Here is a 19135-nt window from a genome sequence, read left to right as displayed (position 1 = left end):
GGTGCTTGGCTTTAAATAAAAATGTAGTGTCTGCTAATGCTGCTAATTGTGAACAATAACCTCCCTTTTCTGAATTACCCTGCAATAGATTACTTAGAATGTAAGAAAATCGCCCTTGTTATTTTTTGGTCTGCTTGTGAGTACTTACTTGCACCAAGGCTCTCTTGATGACTCTGCCAATATCCTCTCTCCATTCAGGTATGTCCGGATTGTGATAATCCAAATTGGGAGAGAATGATAATAACTGAGACTGGAAATATTCTGCAGAGAGAGAATCACAGTCAACCTCCATTGTAATCCTGCCAGCCAGCCAGCTGTTTAAGCTGAGATGGTTAAGGTGCATCAGTTTCTATGTTAGATAAGAAATATCTATTTTACAGCTTAAGGCTGGTAGAGCAGAAACAGATGTTCTCAGAAATGCAAAATCCACCAGACATTCAGAATACCAACTAACTTTTCTGCTCCTTAAATCTATAGAAAGAATCCTTATTCTTGCCCTGCCCCCAAACTAATTTTTAAAGATTACTTTTCAGATGCTGAAAATATTCATTTTTTGGACCTCAGACTCACTGTATCAAACAGCAGCTCTAAAATGTTAAGTTTCATACCCCCACCTACCTAACAAAAATGTATGTCTGGAAGTAAAGTTAAAGCTCACCTTTGACTTTCCCCAAATGATTGAATACTTATGTATCACTGAGTGGAGCAGAAAGGTTCCCTCTAGGATAAGTATGGCTTAAATTTGAACCCATAACTTTTAGGAACATAAGAAAAATCTAAACACTTGGTTATACTACTGTGGTGGTGACGAATAATATACATAAACGTGGTCCCAAAGCCAGGGGAACAATACTTAAACAATAACTTCCCATTTAAAAGTTGAAACCGTATAATAAAAATTTTTCAATTTGCACTGAAATATCCAAAATGAAGAGGGAGATGAAAAAGATTGGGGGGAAGGGGAGACTAGTGCAATACCATATAAATTACAGTGGTGCCTCGCTAGACGAAATTAATTCGTTCCACGGGTCTTTTCTTATAGCGAAAAATTCGTCTAGCGAATCCCATAGGAATGCATTGAATTTTTTTTGGAATTTTTTTTTGCCCATAGGAACACATTAATTGAATTTCAATGCATTCCTATGGGAAACCGCGTTTCGCTAGACGATTTTTTTGTAAAATGCATTCGTCTAGCGAGGCAAGCTCCGCTCGAAAAATCCTTTCGTTAAGCGGAAATTTCGTTAAGCAGGGCATTCGTTAAGCGAGGCACCACTGTATCTATACTATAATAATAGTAAGAGAGTAAAATAGAGGAAAGGAGACAAAAAACTAGATTGTTTTTTAATCAACCACTTTTTATCCCATCCCAGGGCACTTTGTATGAGAAATGGACTTGTTTTTGTATTATACCTGGCACGCATTGTGCTCCACTGAACAAATCCTTACTGCAAATCTTCTGTTTTCCAAAAGCAGGAATTATCTGTTTGTTAGCCCCATGTGCAGCCATGAGTAGTTATGCATAACAAATCAGATACCAATTGAGCTAATGACAGGCGAATCAGGATACTGCAATTCACGAGGCACTAGGAAATTACTTCCTAATTAACTGACTGCAGGAGAGCAAGGGAAATTTCAATGGCAGCCAAGTTTATAGATTCACAGAGCTGGACCTCTTCTCTGACCCAGTACATAATGCCTTCTTGGCATTAGTAGAGTTAGTAAGAAGGAGTCTAAGAGTCTTGCCGTCCATATTTCCCAGTGGTCCTGCTCTGTCTCCTCAGCCTCTGTCCCCATCACTCTTTCATTCTCCTACCTGAATTATATGTTCCTTGCGTGCCTCAACTATCTTAATGCAGTTGACCTGATCTACTGTCACAATGGAGCTTTAGAAGCAAGGTCTTGATGCCATTAGCTTAGATGTCACAGAGAGCCTGGGTAATTGAAACCAGGGATGAAGAATGCTTGCGGAGGGGGTGGGGGAGGTAATAGGAGGCCTCAGAATTTTAATGTCAAAGTCCTCAAGCAGTAGATGGACAGAATACACTTGCAATTGTGAATATAGTCAGCTCTCACCTGTGGCTCCTAGAAGCTGTTAGCATGGGGCAGTGGCCACACCCTAGCAAATGGCTTCAAATGGCGAACTAAACCATGTGAGGGTAGCTGATGGGTCTCAAATGCTTGGTGAGTTAGAGACAGGCTCTGATGGATTGAGTGGATGAGACCAATAGTGGGTCCAACAGTCAAGAAGGTGGTTACTGCATGTGCTATAGAGGGGAATCAGGGGCAAATGGGGCTTGTCAACCTGGGAAGGTCACCCATCTAGGAGAAGGAAGACCTCCACTGCCTTGAGGATATACGTACCCATTCATGGGAAATGCTTTGGGAGTAAACTCTGAGAAAAAATTCATACCTGCTGCCTTCCAGGACATGTTCAGGAGAAGGAAAGGATAAGGAGTAAACCCTACACAAATCCAGAGTGGGGCCCCTAAGATGGTTGGATGGCGTCTCCTGCAGCCAAGCTGGTGCCAAAGGTATTGTGAGACTGAGAGTGGGGTCTTGTTGAAAGGGTAGTCCAGGACCTCCATACACACAGCTCACTTCAGTGCTGCTATTGCAGCAAAAACAATGTGGGAGGCAGCAGTTAGGAGTTACCTGCAGTTAGAAGTTAGTCTCTGCAGCCACAGTAGATTCTCCATTGGTTTGGCTTCACCCCCAGAGGTGCACTCCATTATCTCTCGAGACAGACAGATGCCAACAACAAAAGGCAGTAACTCCTGCAGGTTTTTAGACATTGTGTTTATCCTTAATTCTAGGCTCCTTTAAGACCTAAGTAAGGATGTAAGGAGGATTGTTATGTCTCAAAGGAACCTAGAATGAAGCCTGCAGCAGTTACCTTTGACTGCATGCACAATCCCAAGTGTTTTCTGTCCACTGTTAAACTCTGTGGCGGGGTTGGTGAAGTGGGGGACAGAATTGGAAGAGGAACCAGAAACAGTTGTTGGGGGGTGTATCTCTTGAATTAGTCTGTGTCTGCTTACCATGTACAGCAATGTTCTTGGTGTCCTGGATGAGGACACTGCCAGCTGAGACCTGCACTGTGACAGTATTCCTTCCTTCCGCAGTAAAAGTATAAGAGATGCTGCTGTCCAAGGTGATGAATGGCTGTAAAAGTCATATGCATTCATGGTTAATTTAGTATTCTATTCCATGAATTACAGGGGTCGCACACACACAAATACGGATTTGAAAGCATCAGTTTAGTTTGTATATATGAGTGGGAAAAGAGTTGCCAACTAACTCCTAGGAATGTGCAGCTCCACTAAAGTGGGGCAAATTTATAATACACCTGAGAAGAATCACCCAGTGGCTTCTCCCAGGGGATGACTTCTTGTAGGCATGAGGGCTGCTTAGCCCAATCAAGAAGGGGCAGTGGCTAGACTTATTATGCTCTTTCTTTCTTTCTTTCTTTCTTTCTTATTGCAGTGCTTTACCTCCCTTTACATGTACACCTTGGTGAAGGTTAGACAGTGAGGCCATAGTGTGCATGTTAGGTTCACATGCCCAAGGCTGATGTAGCCAAGAGGGAGAATTCCATTTGGGTCCTTTGCGCCAATTACCACGGGTTGTGGCTGTAAACATGCCCAGGAGATGGGTGTGTGGAGATCCAGTCCCTCCTTGATACCATGCATTTTGCATATTGAGTCCTCTTTATGGGTGTAATGGCAAGAGGCAGTCATTCAACGAAACAAATCTAGCTTGGGTGCTGACTTTTAGCAGGAACCAACTACCCCAGTAAATTATTATTCCCTCTCTTCTGCATCCCAAATAAAGCCCTAGCCATGTTTAAAGGAAACCTATGAATAATGCGGCTGTTGTTAACCTGCATACAGTTGTATGCTGATGGTCAGCTGTTCCTTATGTGTCTGCTTGGAGCATGCTATTGTACTGCATAGCTACCTATGCCAGGGGAGAAATGTAGGGTGTCTGTGATGAAAAGAGGTGAACAGATGCTATTGATTCCTACAAGAATGAGATTTCCAAATGCATATTTGGAAGAGTGGGACTGCTGCTCATTGCCACCTACTGTCATTTCCCCACTCCAATCTGATGTTCCTGTTCTCTCTGTGTATGACTGCTGTTAGCAGCAGGGTACAGAACCAGGGCCAGGGTACAGGCCTGGAGTATTGCCATGGTGTCTCATCTACAAGGCCTGGTCCTGTTTTGGAATAAAATAGTTTGCCATTATCTGCTTACCGTCTGAACTTTGATTATGTTTAAAGGCATGCACCTTTTTAGCCTGTGCTTATTTGGAGGTTATTGTGCACCTCCCAAGTTTCTCTCACTCTCTTATCCCTGCAAATCTTGGCATAATTTTTTTGAGATGAGGTCATTCTTTTATGCTCAAATTCTACATAAATTCTACACAAACCCTTTGCAGGGTTACAACCCACTCTGGGGACTTCAGCAGTGCTTTCCAAGTCAAGAAATATATAAGAAGCCAGTTTTGATTTAGAAATTGCCTCCCTTTCATGGTGTATGTCCTATTATATCATGGCTGATTTCACCCCCATCATAGAGTTTTAACATTCAGGTAGCTCCTTAAATTTAATTCATGCACTGAGGTCTGGGAACTAACTCTAAATTAAATCAAGGAGTTTAAGGTTCATTTGCTCAAAACCTATTAGACAGCCAGACACATTTATTAAACTGGACCTGTGTTAATCCAAGCAAATTGGTCTTTAGGTATATTGCTAAAGCAGTGGACCAGCAATTCACTACAATAGCTCTATCTAGAAAAAGAAATTAAGGCTCATCTAGGATGTGTATAAAATGGAGCTGTATATTGCAGTGGTACCTTTAAATCAGGAGGCTACAGTGAAGCGATGAGTCTACAAATAGCCTAAATTGCCATCTCTGTCTGCATCACTCCTCCCATGGGTTAAAGGCATCAGAATCTGGCTATTCTACAAAAATCAAAGTCAGTTTATACTGCACAGTGTCTTCGGTTAACGTCCTAACTGGCAGTGCAATGAAATATTTGCTTAATTCTTGCCAATTTGCCAATTTGCTGTTTTAATGTGAAAAATCTGTTCAGGAAAAATTACTCGTTGTGCGGTGAAAAATCAATCTGGCTGTGCCACATGGCAAGTTGAAATGCAAAATCAAGACTGCTGCTTGGTTTTCAGACTGGTTTTCAGACATCTGGAGTGGCTGTCTTATTTACAGCAGAACTTGAATAGATTCAACTTTCTCCCAAGCTTCAGCCTGAGATCCCCCCCCCCCGCCCAAAGCTCTCACCTATCTGTGGTGCCAATCTCATTCTATCACTGAACTCAGCAATATGGTGGTTCCACTGTGCATAATAAAATCATGCTGATTCATGATATGATTGTCAATGAGCAGGCTGACCTGGTATGTACTACCAAGACCTGGGTAGGGGGAAATGGGTGGGTCAGATCTGACTGAACTCTGCCCACCAGGGTACATGGTGCAATATTAGCCCTTGCTGGGTGGCAGGAGGGAGGTGGTGCTGTAGTCTATAGGAATTTTACTTCCTAGCACTCAAAAATCCCTGTCTTGGAAAGGGAATGGAGGGTCTGCATCTGGTGTTGGGCCAGAGGTGCAGGCTAGAGATGCTATCGGTGCACTGCCCACCCTGCCACTCATCATAAGTGCTTTTTACCAGCACCAACGGCAACATCAACCACCCCAACAGATTAATGCATACTATAAAAGCAGCAGCAGTGCCCACCAACCATTTTCTGTGATTTACAGGTCATGCTTTTGTTTGGATCAGTCTGAATATTAAAACTGCAAAAGAGTCGCGTGGTGACTTAAATAATAGGATTATTATGAGGCTACATCAGCAGGCAAAGTCCTGCAATCAAGCTCTCCAAAGAGCAATGCTGGGGAACTGGGAAACATTGCACATCATGTTGAGAAAGTATTTTGCTTTTGTTTAAACAAGAACATTGCAGAATGTGTGGCATGCTGTTGTTTTTAACCCATCAAATTTGAAAAGCTTTAGTGAAGATTTTTAGACTTTGCGGCTACAGATCAGTACTCCTGTGAAGAGTTCTAGGATTGCTCCCAAGCCTCGTGGGCTTGTGGTGCTCAAGGAAACAATCCCTAGAGTTCTTTGCTCCCACAGAGTGCATCAATAGAGGTCAGAGAGTAATAACAACTCAGAACAGTGGAACCCCCCAGAGAGAATAAAGGCAGAAGGGCCCTGGGAGAACAGCAGTTTTGTAGCTGTTTTTAGCTCCCTTCCTTGTGAATCAGTGGAAAAAATCAGTAAATCCTCACACTATCAGAATGGCAGCTTAGCATTGCTTAGTATTCTGTTCCGGCCTTCCATGATTATTGCCATTTTGCAAAGCCAAATACTATTACCAGCTTTAAGCTGCCCCTTATTTTGGTGCCATTTTGCATCTGCAGCTTAAAGAGCTTTGAGTTTGTGAGTGCACCCAGGAATCAGAGGCATAAGCATAGATAAGATTTAAATTGCAGGTACAAAAAATGCAACTACAATTACTCTCATTTGTAAATTCCAAGTGAAGGTATTTCAGTATGTGAGAGAAACTACAATGTTTTGTTCTTTTTAAAAGGGGAGGGGGGAAGAACCACCACTATTTTAGGTTCCAAATAGTTTCAAACCTAGCAAGTCAAAGTCAACAAGAAAAGTCAAAGTCAAATGGATGTCTTCTCTAGGTTAGTTTATGCAGCCCTGACTAAATGCCTGCTAATGTCACTATGTCATGATGCTTCCCGGGGAGGTATGTGCCAAGAACACTCACAACTAAAATGACTGGGGACCTTTCCTATAGAAGAAGAAGAAGAGTTTGGATTTGATATCCCGCTTTATCACTACCCGAAGGAGTCTCAAAGCGGCTAACAATCTCCTTTCCCCTCCTCCCCCACAACAGACACCTTATGAGGTGGGTGGGGCTGAGAGACTTCAGAGAAGTGTGACTAGCCCAAGGTCACCCAGCAGCTGCATGTGGAGGAGCGGAGACGCGAACCCGGTTCCCCAGATTACGAGTCTACCGCTCTTAACCACTACACCACACTGGCTCTCTTTCCTATGTCCCACTCTTGCCCTAGGGTACAATACGATCTGATTCTGGCAAGTGGGGTGTGGATCCCCTGGGTGCATACTAGGGCACAAACGAGTTGCACACTGGACAATGGGCCAAGTTTGCAGGGCTCCATTCCTGCCCCACATGAATTCAGAATACATCCTAGAACACTCAAAAGTGGCTGCTTATTGCAGTGAAAGATGAGAAGTAGCAAATAAGCTCAATTTAATGAAAGCTCATTCACCAATACTGATCTTCTCATTTAGGAAGCGTTGATACATTTCTGAGGAGCTGTTGAATATAGTTTAAAAACCACAGTCTTCCAAGCAAGACATGAAATCCTAGTTTGTGGCTAAGCAATCGTACCAAGAAAACATTTTATCTTCCAGGTAAACATCTAAATTAAGCAATCACTAGAACATTCTCTCTCTCTCCCCCAACAAATATTTATACAGAGTCCTTAGTATCAGAATAATTTTTATCGGCATGGCTCTATGGAATAGGTGACTGATTGTGACTGAACATTCAACAGCAGTTTCAATGTTCAGTTTCTCTGAAATGTCCCCAAAGGCACAAACAGCATGGACAGACTATGAGAGTGCTGCTTACAATCTTAGCTTGAATTCACAGATGCCAAAAGTTATTCAGTCCCCATTGGATTTAAAACGCTGTGTGAGATCCTAAAATTACAAGTGTGTTCTGACATTCATATTGGAAATGATGCTTATTTGATCACAAGTGGTTTTTAAATGCTGAGCCGAAAGCCCACCATTACCCAGTAGATATGGTGGTGTATAATTTTGAATTCTAGTAACAACAATAGCTTCTGCACACACACAATGTTCCAATAATAACCAACTGCACATTGTCAGAACTCATGCAAACAACAAGGAGTGGTAGAAAAACAGAGAGGAAGAGAGAGAGATCGAGAGGGGGCAGTGGCAAAGTTTAGAAAACAAAGAAGCTTTTTTTAACAGCAAGGAAAAATTACCTTGCTTTTACCATGGCTTCAAATAAGGTGGAGTTCCATATATACAATCAAAACATCGCATGATGCAAAGATGAATCCTTTCAAAGGAAATAAACAAGGTTTTATTTTCATTTTTAAAAAGGCTCAAACCTTTGTGTTGTTGCCGAACCACCAGAAGTACGTGAGGGTACCCGACTGATTGGGCCAAACCACAGCTGTGATATTTACTTCCTTATTCCTGATGGCCACAAAGGGGACCCTCAAATCGACACGCTCTACTGGACCTGTGGAAAGGAAACACAGTGATATATATTAGAAATTCCTTCTGTACAATTTTAATTTGTGCAAAGTGTGCAAATTTTAAAGTGGCTAAATGCAAAAATGCCTTTTTTAAAAAAAACAAAACAACTTAATACACTTGTAGCAATCTAAGGTTGGTGTATAACAGTGAGGAAAGTGAGCAATTCCGCCTGTTGTACTGACAAAAAAAATGTGTGATGACTCCAAATTTCTTCTTCTTCTTTTTAAAATTAAACTTGTCTCTGGCATTGCTAACCAGTCATAATAGGGTTAAAGCTCCCCATAATATCCATGTCAGCTATGGAAATAGTCAACACATGATTATTTTATCACTACTTAGCCTTGCCTTCACTGAAAGCAGTGGGGTTCCACAAGTATGATCTGTGATGGAGATTTCACATGAGCATTCTGGGCAAAGTGATAATTGTGGTCAGTAAACATGGGGTGATTATTCGGAGTCAATCCATTGGGAGAAATTCCATGCTGTGCTCGTCTCATTGTCACTCTTTGCAGAGCAGGTCTGGGGGAGGCATGGAGGGCATGGGAGGAGGAGGGCGGGGAAAGCTCCACTGTGCTAGCAGGAGCCCTTGTGATTGCTTCCACTAGCGTTTTGTATTAGTTGAATCCCACACACTGAAATGAATGAACATTAGGTCCATTAATTTCAATAGGTCTACTGTGAATACAACTTAGTTGAATACTGCCCATAGTCACTTGTGAATAAGCCTTCAGTTTGTTGTGCTGTATTTCATTATATTTTAAATCCGTATGCCATCTTTCTAAGTTATTGTACTAAAGCTGGTTTACAAACTACAGAACTGTCAAAATACACAATGAAAACCACATGGTCATCTTAAATAAATCCAAATATAACTAAAACTTAATTAACAAAATTTAAGAATCCAGTGCAATGTATTCTTAAATGTATCCTCTAGCAACAATCCACTAGTAGTCTAGTTCCAGGGTCCTTTGTTGTTGTTGTTTAGTCGTTTAGTCGTGTCCAACTCTTTGTGACCCCATGGACCATAGCACGCCAGGCACTCCTGTCTTGCACTGCCTCCCGCAGTTTGGTCAAACTCATGTTCGTAGCTTCGAGAACACTGTCCAACCATCTTGTCCTCTGACATCCCCTTCTCCTAGTGCCCTCCATCTTTCCCAACATCAGGGTCTTTCCCAAGGATTCTTCTCTTCTCATGAGGTGGCCAAAGTATTGGAGCCTCAGCTTCACGATCTGTCCTTCCAGGGAGCACTCAGGGCTGATTTCCTTAAGAATGGATAGGTTTGATCTTCTTGCAGTCCATGGGACTCTCAAGAGTCTCCTCCAGCATCCAGGGTCCTTATGGTTCATTTAACTTACTTGTCAAAAGGTAAAATCTATGGACAGAATCTGTTTCCGTATTCTACTTGGATGCAGAAATAAAAGTATAAATATGTGCACATGCCCTATCAACTGTGAAGGATACGCACATGTAAGATTCAGGGATGTTTCTTTGAAATCCTTGGAATTAGGGTCCCATTCCAATTCCCAGTTACTGCATCTGAGACGTATTTGAAAGGGATACACACTGAATATTGTACATGCTTACTTTTCAGAATAGGCATTTGTGCTCATATATTCCTTCTTACAAAGTACCTGAAATATTCTGGGAAGCTACCTATACAAAAGAGTGCTTTGATATACAAAACCAAACCCAAGCACATATGAAGTCGCAGATGTTATGAAAACAGAAAGTAGACTGGCAGGTGAAATGGTTTGACTTAAAGTTAACCAAGTTACTACAATGCCCTCAGAGCAAAAACAGCAGACTGATAGTTAAGCTTTCATTTCAAGAAATTAGGCATTTAGGTTGTCACCAAGAGTGGAAAAATAAAAAGTTACAAACAGATGGGAAAATCTGAAGTTTCAAACTGAAACTTTAGTTTTTCTCTCCATCTGGTTTCCTCCTATTGTTTTCGTTAGCAAGCGAGTATGGAACTGAATGATAATTTGTCATTGTTCTGCAGTGGGCATGCTCAAAATAGCTGATCATTTATTGAGCCTGCTCAGATATTACAGTCAGGTAAACTGCTCTAATTACAAGCAGGTGGGAGATCTCACCGTTAATCAACTTATTCTCTGGGCCAGTTCTAATATATTGTTTTGCATCCATAAGATGACTTTCTGAAAGATTCTTCAGTGCATACAAGTTAAAACTCATACATCACAATGCAGACAGCAATCTGAAAAAACATTGATCTACACAGCACCCATGGAAACAATAGGAGCCTGAATGAACCAATGGAAATGCAAATACAGGGGATGTTTCCAAGTCCTTAAAAAGTTTGTGCACAGGCCCATTACACAGATTTGCATAACATTTGCACCTGCTCATTTTTAAGTTAGCAGATTTAGGCCAATTTTCATGGGGGAAACTGTCCTGTAAGCAAATTTACAATTTTTAAAGTGATTTTTAAAAAAATAAACAGGGGAAAGAAAGATTTGGAATCGATTGCAAAAGATCTAGGATTCAGGCCCACTAGGCCACCCCCTTAATACTGCTACTGGTATGAACTCTCAAGGTCCAATATGTTCTGTCAGTATGAGTTTAAGAGAGTTTGCATAAAATATTTTTCTTCCATGGATATTTAACACTAGAGAGGCTTAATTATGCGTATCTGACACTGTAATCATGAACCTTATTCTTTGCACAGTCTCCGTGGGATCTCATGATAATTAGTCCTGGCTGGGAAAGGTAACCATGAAACATAATAAGATACTTCTATATATGGTCCTAGCAGAAAGGGCTTGATCTTTTGCACACATTCCACGTCAGTGCATGCAAAATGTTTGTGCAATGCAGAGCACCCACAAGCATATCAAAGGCTTGAAGGGCACAAAACCTGATATGAATGGCATAATTTGTCTACCCGGGATGCTGGGAACTTTTATTAAATTTCTATACCACACATCATTTGAAGACCAGAGACTGGTTGACAATATAGAAACACCAAAATATATACCATAATAGGAAACAAAAACAATACCCCTTAACCCCCCCTCCACACACACACACACACACACCCATTTGAAAGGCCATGGATTGTTTAGATAGTCAAAGGCCTGGGAGAAGAGAAATGTTTTTTTGCCTGCCTAAAGATATGTAATGAAGGCGGCAGGTGAGCTTCCCCGGGGAGCATTTCACATGCAGGGAGCCACCACAGAAAAGGCCTATTCACACGTTGCCACCCTCCAGACCTCATGAAGAACGGCCTTACTCTTGAGCATCAATTTCTCCATGCAACCTAATTCAATCATCCTTACTAGGAATATTAGACTTGTGCATGTAAAGCACAGCTCAGTCTTATGATCCTCAGTTAGTTAAGATGAATAGGCAGAGGTGGTAGAAATCCTACATTTCTTGCTGACAGTGTTGAAGAAGGAACCATAAAGACTATAAGGTACTTTAAGACATGCAGATGAAGGGTGATGTTTGAGCAATTCATTAATGCATTTGGCTTCCATAATCTTTACAGCAGCCTTGTGCTATTTGACTACAACACACATATTTCCCGACCATTAGTCATGCTGGCTGGAGGCGATGTGAATAGAGATCCATTTAACTCAGTATGATCTAGCCAGGACAGCCAATGTAATGGCTTCCAGAAGTTGTTGGATTACAGCTTCCATCAAACTTGACAAATGGCCATGATGGCTACAGCTGATGGGACTTAGAGAGTCCAACAAGATATGGACTTTAAATGTTCAGTGCAAACGAAGCCTTTCTCTCTAAAACTAATTGGAGAATTCTGTATAAGAAGAGTGAAAAAACTCAGTTTCACAATCTTTCTTTGTGACAGTATCACCCAAAAAACATTCTCAGAACTTGATCCCAACTGTTTCTTGTAAAAGGCTGACATTGCTGTTCCCTGTAACTTTTTGCCTGCCAACCTTCAGTGCAGAGAATCTGCCAGACTTCTTTTTAATGTCCTACTCCTCTGATCCTTCCTTCTACCCTCAATCAGTAGAAAATAATAGTAGCATCTTTCGTTGCTGGCATGCTTCAGGTGAAGTGCAAATGAACAGCTGAAACAATCATATTTCAAATACATGGTTTGCACTCTGAAACGTCAAACTCTGAAATGTGAGTTGCCTATGGTTACTACACATGATACTTGCACCCAAGAAGCAAGGTTTCCTAATCTTTTGGGGCCCAGGAACACATCTGGAAATCTAAATGACTGCAGTGGGTGTCACAAAATATTCATTTCCAAAAAGAAAAACTGGTAATGCCCAGAATGCTCTCTGCTAGAGACCACTAAAAAATAAAACACAAACCAAAAAGCAGGCAACCTCTTCCTCCCACAAACAACCAAAACAAATTCCAATAGAAAATTGGGAGGAGTGGGGTTCCTGGTAGATGCCAAGGGAGCCTTCTGAGGTTGCCACATTAGGAACCTTAGCAAAAGAAGAACCAGGAATCCAAAAAGGTAAGAAGAAAATATTTTAGGAAATACCTTTTCATAGAATCAGTAGCAACTCAAATTTATCAAGGAAAAGAAATGCAGGTGGGCAATATCCAATATCTCACAACTGGATTTCCCCTTACACCTTCTTCCACCTGCAACAGCCCGCCCCGCATTCCACTCCAGAGAGGTGCATGTGTGTTCTACCACTGGTGGCTGTCCAGACACTGCTGGATTTCACTCTTTGTTTTCAAACCTATGTAAGAATATTATATAAGTTCATGCAATTGTTTAATTTACAGCTCAATTTATGGCTGTTGCATTTATAATTTGTATATTTTTTTAGTGTATTTGACCAAAGCTGTATAAATTCTCACCAGCTTTAGCCACTCCCCAAAACTTTAAATGGCAAGCACTGAGTTTAATTAGCTGCAAGTTCAGAGCTACATACAATTTATGACAGGTTTTTTTTTATAAAAGAGGCAAGGATGGAATTGAGCATGGGGTCAAGCTGATAGGACTCCTCAGGTGAGCATTGGTGAATCATTGCCTTGTGCCCAGAAATCAGTCTGATAAGTTAGTCCTGATCAAGTGAAGTCCCAGTGATTTCAGTGGGGATAAGTTCAACTTTAACTGGACCCACCCTGTTGGTCCTTGTTCACCATATGTAAAATAAGAATATTCAGGCTGAAATCCTATGCTCACTTACCTCCCTATGGGACTTACTAGTGTACAGGATGGTGCTTCAAGAAGATATATTACAAGGTGGTTGTACAAATGAATGAGATAAGAATGGTAAAGCATGTCAAACAGTAAAAAAAAACAAGTAACTGTAATATAGAAAACAGGAATTAAGGGTGGAGTCTTCCAAAACAATGAACTATGCATGCAATCTATGGAGGGGCTTTTTCAAAGCTCACCAGAGGTAACTACTTACAGATCACATGCAGGAAGAGTGCTGCCAGATCAGAACCCAGGTTGTTTTCTGCATAGGCTGTCACTTGGAAGATCCCAGTGCTCTTATAAATGTGTCGGATACCATCCTCTATGGGGCTGAAATTAGCATAGGACACAGCAGTACCATCTCCAAAATCTAGTTGGATATTTGTCCTCTGGAGATCACCCTGCAGAAGGAAACACTGTGGTTTAGCAATGTGGCTGATAAGGGTGATTTATGTTATACACTGCACTGCCACTAAGGATAACCTTATTAGCATAAACATGGCCCCAAAGCTTTGAACTTTTCCTGCAATGCAATAAGTGACCATCTGATATTTGCTGCAGGATATATTCGGTAATAAAAAATGAGAAAAGAAAAGAAAGACTGGGTAGATTTTCTAAATGTTAAAGTTTGCACCATATAGTTTAGGGTTGGTTGATTTATATTTTCCCTGAAAGGAAGTTGGTGGGCCAGCAACTAATGTCTAGGTGTACTATAGGAGATCCAGCATAGATTGCACAACTTCAGTTACAGGTGAGCGATGACATTCAAGCACAACCCGCTCCCTGTTGTGTTAATTTTTTACTCCAAGGGATCATAACCCCCGGCTGCAGTGCAGTCTGAAAGGATTCTGTTCTGTTTGTTGAGGAACAGAACCTAAACTAAACAACACACCTCGGAAAGAAACAAAGAACCACTTGGAAATGCTCAAGGAAGTTTCAGAGAGTAGAATGAAATTATTTTGCATCTCCAAACACCAGGAGTTGTTTCAAGATCTTCAGCCTGAAAAGGGGGTTTAGCCCACACGGCACTCACATTTTACTAAATAGGAATGTAAATAAAAGCAATTCTGCTACCTGGTCTACTCCAGAAACACACTGAAGCTGGTTTTTGAGAGTTGAGAATAAAAATTGTATCTCCCAGCAACCACTTGGGTCCCCTTTAAAAGCCTTAACTGACTCTTTGAATACAGTGGATTTAAGGATTTCCGGCACTGTAGCACCAGCCATAGTTCAGTGGCAGAGCATCTGCCTTGCATGCAGAATAATCCCCATCATCTTCAAGTATGATTGGGAGAGAACTCCCGACTGAAACCCTAAAGAGCTACTTGCAGTCAACGCAGAGAGTTTTGAACTGGGTGGACAGTGGTCTGATAAAGGCAGCTTTTGAACCAACCAGTACATTTTATAAACAATAGTTAGCCTCAAAATTGAGTAGCACAGATAGACTATTGGTTTAGTTCAGGCATCCTCAAACTTCGGCCCTCCAGATGTTTTAGACTACAACTCCCATCTTCCCCGACCACTAGGGATCATGGGAGTTGTAGTCCAAAACATCTGGAGGGCCGCAGTTTGGGGATGCCTGGTTTAGTTGTTAAAGGACAAGGATCTCTGGGTTTAGTAGCTAACAATGTCTTTAAAAAAAGTTAACTGCTCTTTTAGAACTGTGTTTGCAAGTCTTTAAAAGAGATAGCTGCTCCGGGACAGCTTGTTCCTCACCATGAATCGCCAAAGAAGGAAAGTGATCTGTTGGCAGACTGTTAGTATATATTGCAAAACAGAAGCCCCTGACTGTGGTTCAGAAAATGTGTGGACATTATAACCATAAACTATTAGAGCTATCTGTTGGATGAAGAGATTCCTGGCAGAGCCAATGCAAGAACTTCCTTCTTTTGCCTGAGAGACTTTTGGCACTGAGAAAGTATAACTCTAAGTTGCAGTGCTGCCATAGCTTAAAGACTGATAATGGCGCATCCCCTTATAATCATATCTGGCCTAGATTAACCAATTTTCTTCCAGAGGTCAATCTATTTCTTACAGCATACCACATAGCAGGAGACAAGGAGAGGATAAAGGTGAAACTCGGAAAATTAGAATATCGTCGAAAAGTGCATTTATTTCAGTAATGCAACTTATTATTTTTTCTTTTAATTTTTACAAATGCTTTCTTTTGGAAATTACACAGTAATAAAAAAAAGGGTTGCAATAATACAAAAATAAACATCGCTATTACATTTCATTAATTACATTCCATTTATAATTGACCTGCCTAATGACAAATAATTACAATTACAACAAATAAAGGCTTGACATATCTTGCTTTGTATGTCATGCATCTGTCTCATATACTGGTATTGGTTTCACCTTTTAAGTTGCATTACTGAAATAAATGCACTTTTCAGCGATATTCTAATTTTCCGAGTTTCACCTGTATTTCATTACTATTGTCCTTTATTTTATTTTATTTTTTAAAAAAACAGAGCTTAAATAGGGTTTTTAAGCAAACAAAACAAAAATGATATGAAATTATATGCACTTCTTGGTTCATAAGAAGTTCATTTTGTTATCGAACCATTTCAGCTTGCTAATGTTGCAGCCACAATTCCCAACCCATGCCCTCATCGTGCATTTGTAGTTTTCAAGAGAAAAGGAGCAGTGTTCTCATATCTAAAGAGAAGCAGATCCTTTCCCCAGCCTTTTACTAGCCTGCTCCGCATTGCAGCGATCCGCTAATCCCATTCCTTTCAACTATGTTTCCTGTATATAAAATTGTGAAAGGTGTATCAACCGCCACACATGCAATGTCAGCTTTCCCTTAGTTTATGAATATAAATTAAGGTGGAAATGAAGTGGAAGCATTTCAAACGGATAACAATCACTGCTCGCTGGATATATTTGAGAGGCACTTTTTATAGCGCTAGTCCTGTAAAATGATCAAATGGAAATGTGATAATAGTGTGTCTTAAAGCTCACAAGTCTGCAGATTGAGTGTGCTTGAGAACTGATGAATGGTGGTGAGAAAGTAAGTTACTTATAAGGCAACTCAGAAATCCAGGTGGATGCCATCCTGAGGTGGTGGGGTCAGCACAGTAAGAGCTTGTTAGAATATTTGACCAACTCATTGCATAGCTTCGCCCATTCCCACCCTGATATCCAGTCTTTACCCTCCCTGCAAAAAACAAAAACCCTGACTACATTTTCTGGATGTGGTGTGGTACAACTTTGTTATTTCAGCAATAGCATTCTCACTTGAATTACCCACAACAAGATGCCTTTCTCTGGATAATTTGAGGATATGTCTATATAAGTGATATTTTCAAAGATCCACTGGTGTGTGTGTCCAATTTCATTTGGATTTTAGTGAGAAACTGCCTAATTCACAGCTACGTGAACTGAAACACAGCTGTTTTTCTAAATTTGCACTTTGCTGAATTTTAGGATGCAGTTCTTCAACTAACGTGGAAAAACATGCATTATGGTAGGGAACATTGTTTGCAATAGTGTGTATATTATTTAAAACTGCATATAAAAATATGAATAGTACTAGGAAAAAATGGGCTAAACAGCTGACAAATTTTCATGGCGATTGCTGCAAAAATATGGAGAAATGAATTTATGTCTGGAAGAATGAGAAACAGAAAGAACTGAAATTGGCAGATTTGTTCATCCCTATTTGGGGATATTACTCCTAAATAAACATTCCTGAATATAGACTTCTTAGTCTATTAGTATATGTTTACAGGTAGGTAGCCGTGTTGGTCTGGATCGAAGTAAAATAAAAAAAATTCCTTCAGTAGCACCTTAAAGACCAACTAAGTTACTAAGTTTTTATTTTGGTATGAGCTTTCGTGAGAAGTGTGCATGCACACGAAAGCTCATACCAAAATAAAAACTTAGTTGGTCTTTAAGGTGCTACTGAAGGAATTTTTTTTATTTTATTAGTATATGTGATTATGCACCTGGTATTGCTAGCATAAGGATTCGCATCTGCTGCTGTTATTGTTAGCTGCATCTGCTATCCCTGGCATTGTCAATGGCACCTGTCATTAACCTGATATGAGATGAATCCATGAAAATGTCAAAATGTGCACTTAGGCATGGGTGGAAGTGTACTCTGGGCACAAATAGCAACTTTATTCCTGGGGCAAATAGCAGCTTTGGAGATGGACAGCAATGTTCATTGCGTCTGTAACATAGACTCCCTGTATGCACATTCCCAGTCCTGATTCTTTCCCCACCCAACAGGATGCTATAAAACAGTTATGCAAGTGAATGTAACACATTGAACATAATGTCCAGATAGCCTGTAAAGTTGAAGCTGCTAGTAGATAAAGCCAGTTGGACATAATTCATTGCAGGCTCAAAATCAATATGAAATCACTATGTTCAGTAGAGTTTTGTTGCATGCCAACCTCTAATAATCAATTGTGTTTGCTCTTATAAAACACTTTAAAAAACCTATTCCAAAACAGCAGCAAACAGAGAAACCAAAAAACAGGACACTACAATATGCTCAAAATGTTTTGTGTGTATTGTTCTTTGTGTGCTTAGGCTCTCTAATGAGCTTGGTACAACAAGAAAGGGAAGAATCATGATCTGTAAGCCGAAAGGCACTTAGGGATGCTGTTAAAATTCCCTTCATCCCTGACCACTGGTTCTGGCGTTACTCTATCTCAGAAACAACAACTTAGAAATAAGTCTACACTCAGTCACAGAGCAATTCCCTGACATTGGCAGGTCTCAATGTAATAGAAAAACACCATGTGGGGTATGCAGATACTCTTCCCCTGAGAAATTTCACTAGGAGTATCAGAACTCTTCCCCCCCATTTCAAATTCTTCATATGTTTTACCCAAGCATGAACCTCTAAAATCACCTTGAAATATTGCTTTAGGAAAAAATTAGTGACAACAGTTGAGTCTGTTTTATCAGCCTTGTCCACCGCCTGGACAGCTTCTTCACCAGCCCCAGTCCCAACAGGACGCTGGGTGCTGATGAAATACAGAAAATACCCAAAGCACACCTTGTGTTAACAACCTGCTTTCATGTTTTCTATGAATCCTGGGCAGGCATCACACAATGATCTCTCCCCGCCTTGGCATCCATTGGAGTTTGGCCTCTTAACTGTGTCCAAGCAAAACCCTCTATATTCATACTGAAATTTCACTTTAGGGAAAAGTTGGTGGCTACTCTTAATTCTATGTATGCTGCATTTGAAAGAAGGCCAGACTACAAATCGGTTGAACATATTTAGTAAGGAATAATAATAATAATAATAATAATAATAATAATAATAATAATAATAATAAACCATTAGGGTTTGGGTGGGTTTCAAATAAAAGGATGCTAAAAGTGTAGTAGGGACGCGGGTGACGCTGTGGGTTAAACCACAGAGCCTAGGGGTTGCCGATCAGAAGGTCAGCGGTTCGAATCCCCGCGATGGGGTGAGCTCCTGTTGCTCGGTCCCAGCTCCTGCCCACCTGGCAGTTCGAAAGCACGTCAAAGTGCAAGTAGATAAATAGGTACTGCTATGGGAAGGTAAACGGCATTTCCGTGTTCTGCTCTGGTTCGCCAGAAGTGGCTTTGTCATGCTGGCCACATGACCTGGAAGCTGTATGCCGGC

The 19135-nt window shown here is 40.8% G+C and overlaps 1 protein-coding gene across 1 annotated transcript in view; it reads right to left on the bottom strand.

The window, feature by feature from the left end:
* SORCS3 (sortilin related VPS10 domain containing receptor 3) overlaps positions 1 to 19135 on the bottom strand; it is a 420615-nt gene that overhangs the window by 30066 nt on the left and 371414 nt on the right. The window contains exons 19-22 of the mRNA XM_035133724.2: positions 13730 to 13916; positions 8200 to 8333; positions 3039 to 3162; positions 149 to 261 (exon numbers count right to left, since the gene is read on the bottom strand). Of these exons, the coding sequence (XP_034989615.2) occupies positions 149 to 261; positions 3039 to 3162; positions 8200 to 8333; positions 13730 to 13916 (558 nt within the window). The remainder of the gene's footprint in view (positions 1 to 148; positions 262 to 3038; positions 3163 to 8199; positions 8334 to 13729; positions 13917 to 19135) is intronic.

Source organism: Zootoca vivipara, chromosome 5 (genome assembly GCF_963506605.1).
Source record: "Zootoca vivipara chromosome 5, rZooViv1.1, whole genome shotgun sequence".
Classification (NCBI taxonomy): Eukaryota; Metazoa; Chordata; class Lepidosauria; order Squamata; family Lacertidae; genus Zootoca; species Zootoca vivipara.
Note: the sequence above shows the minus strand (reverse complement) of the source record. Positions and strands in the feature narration are given on the sequence as shown.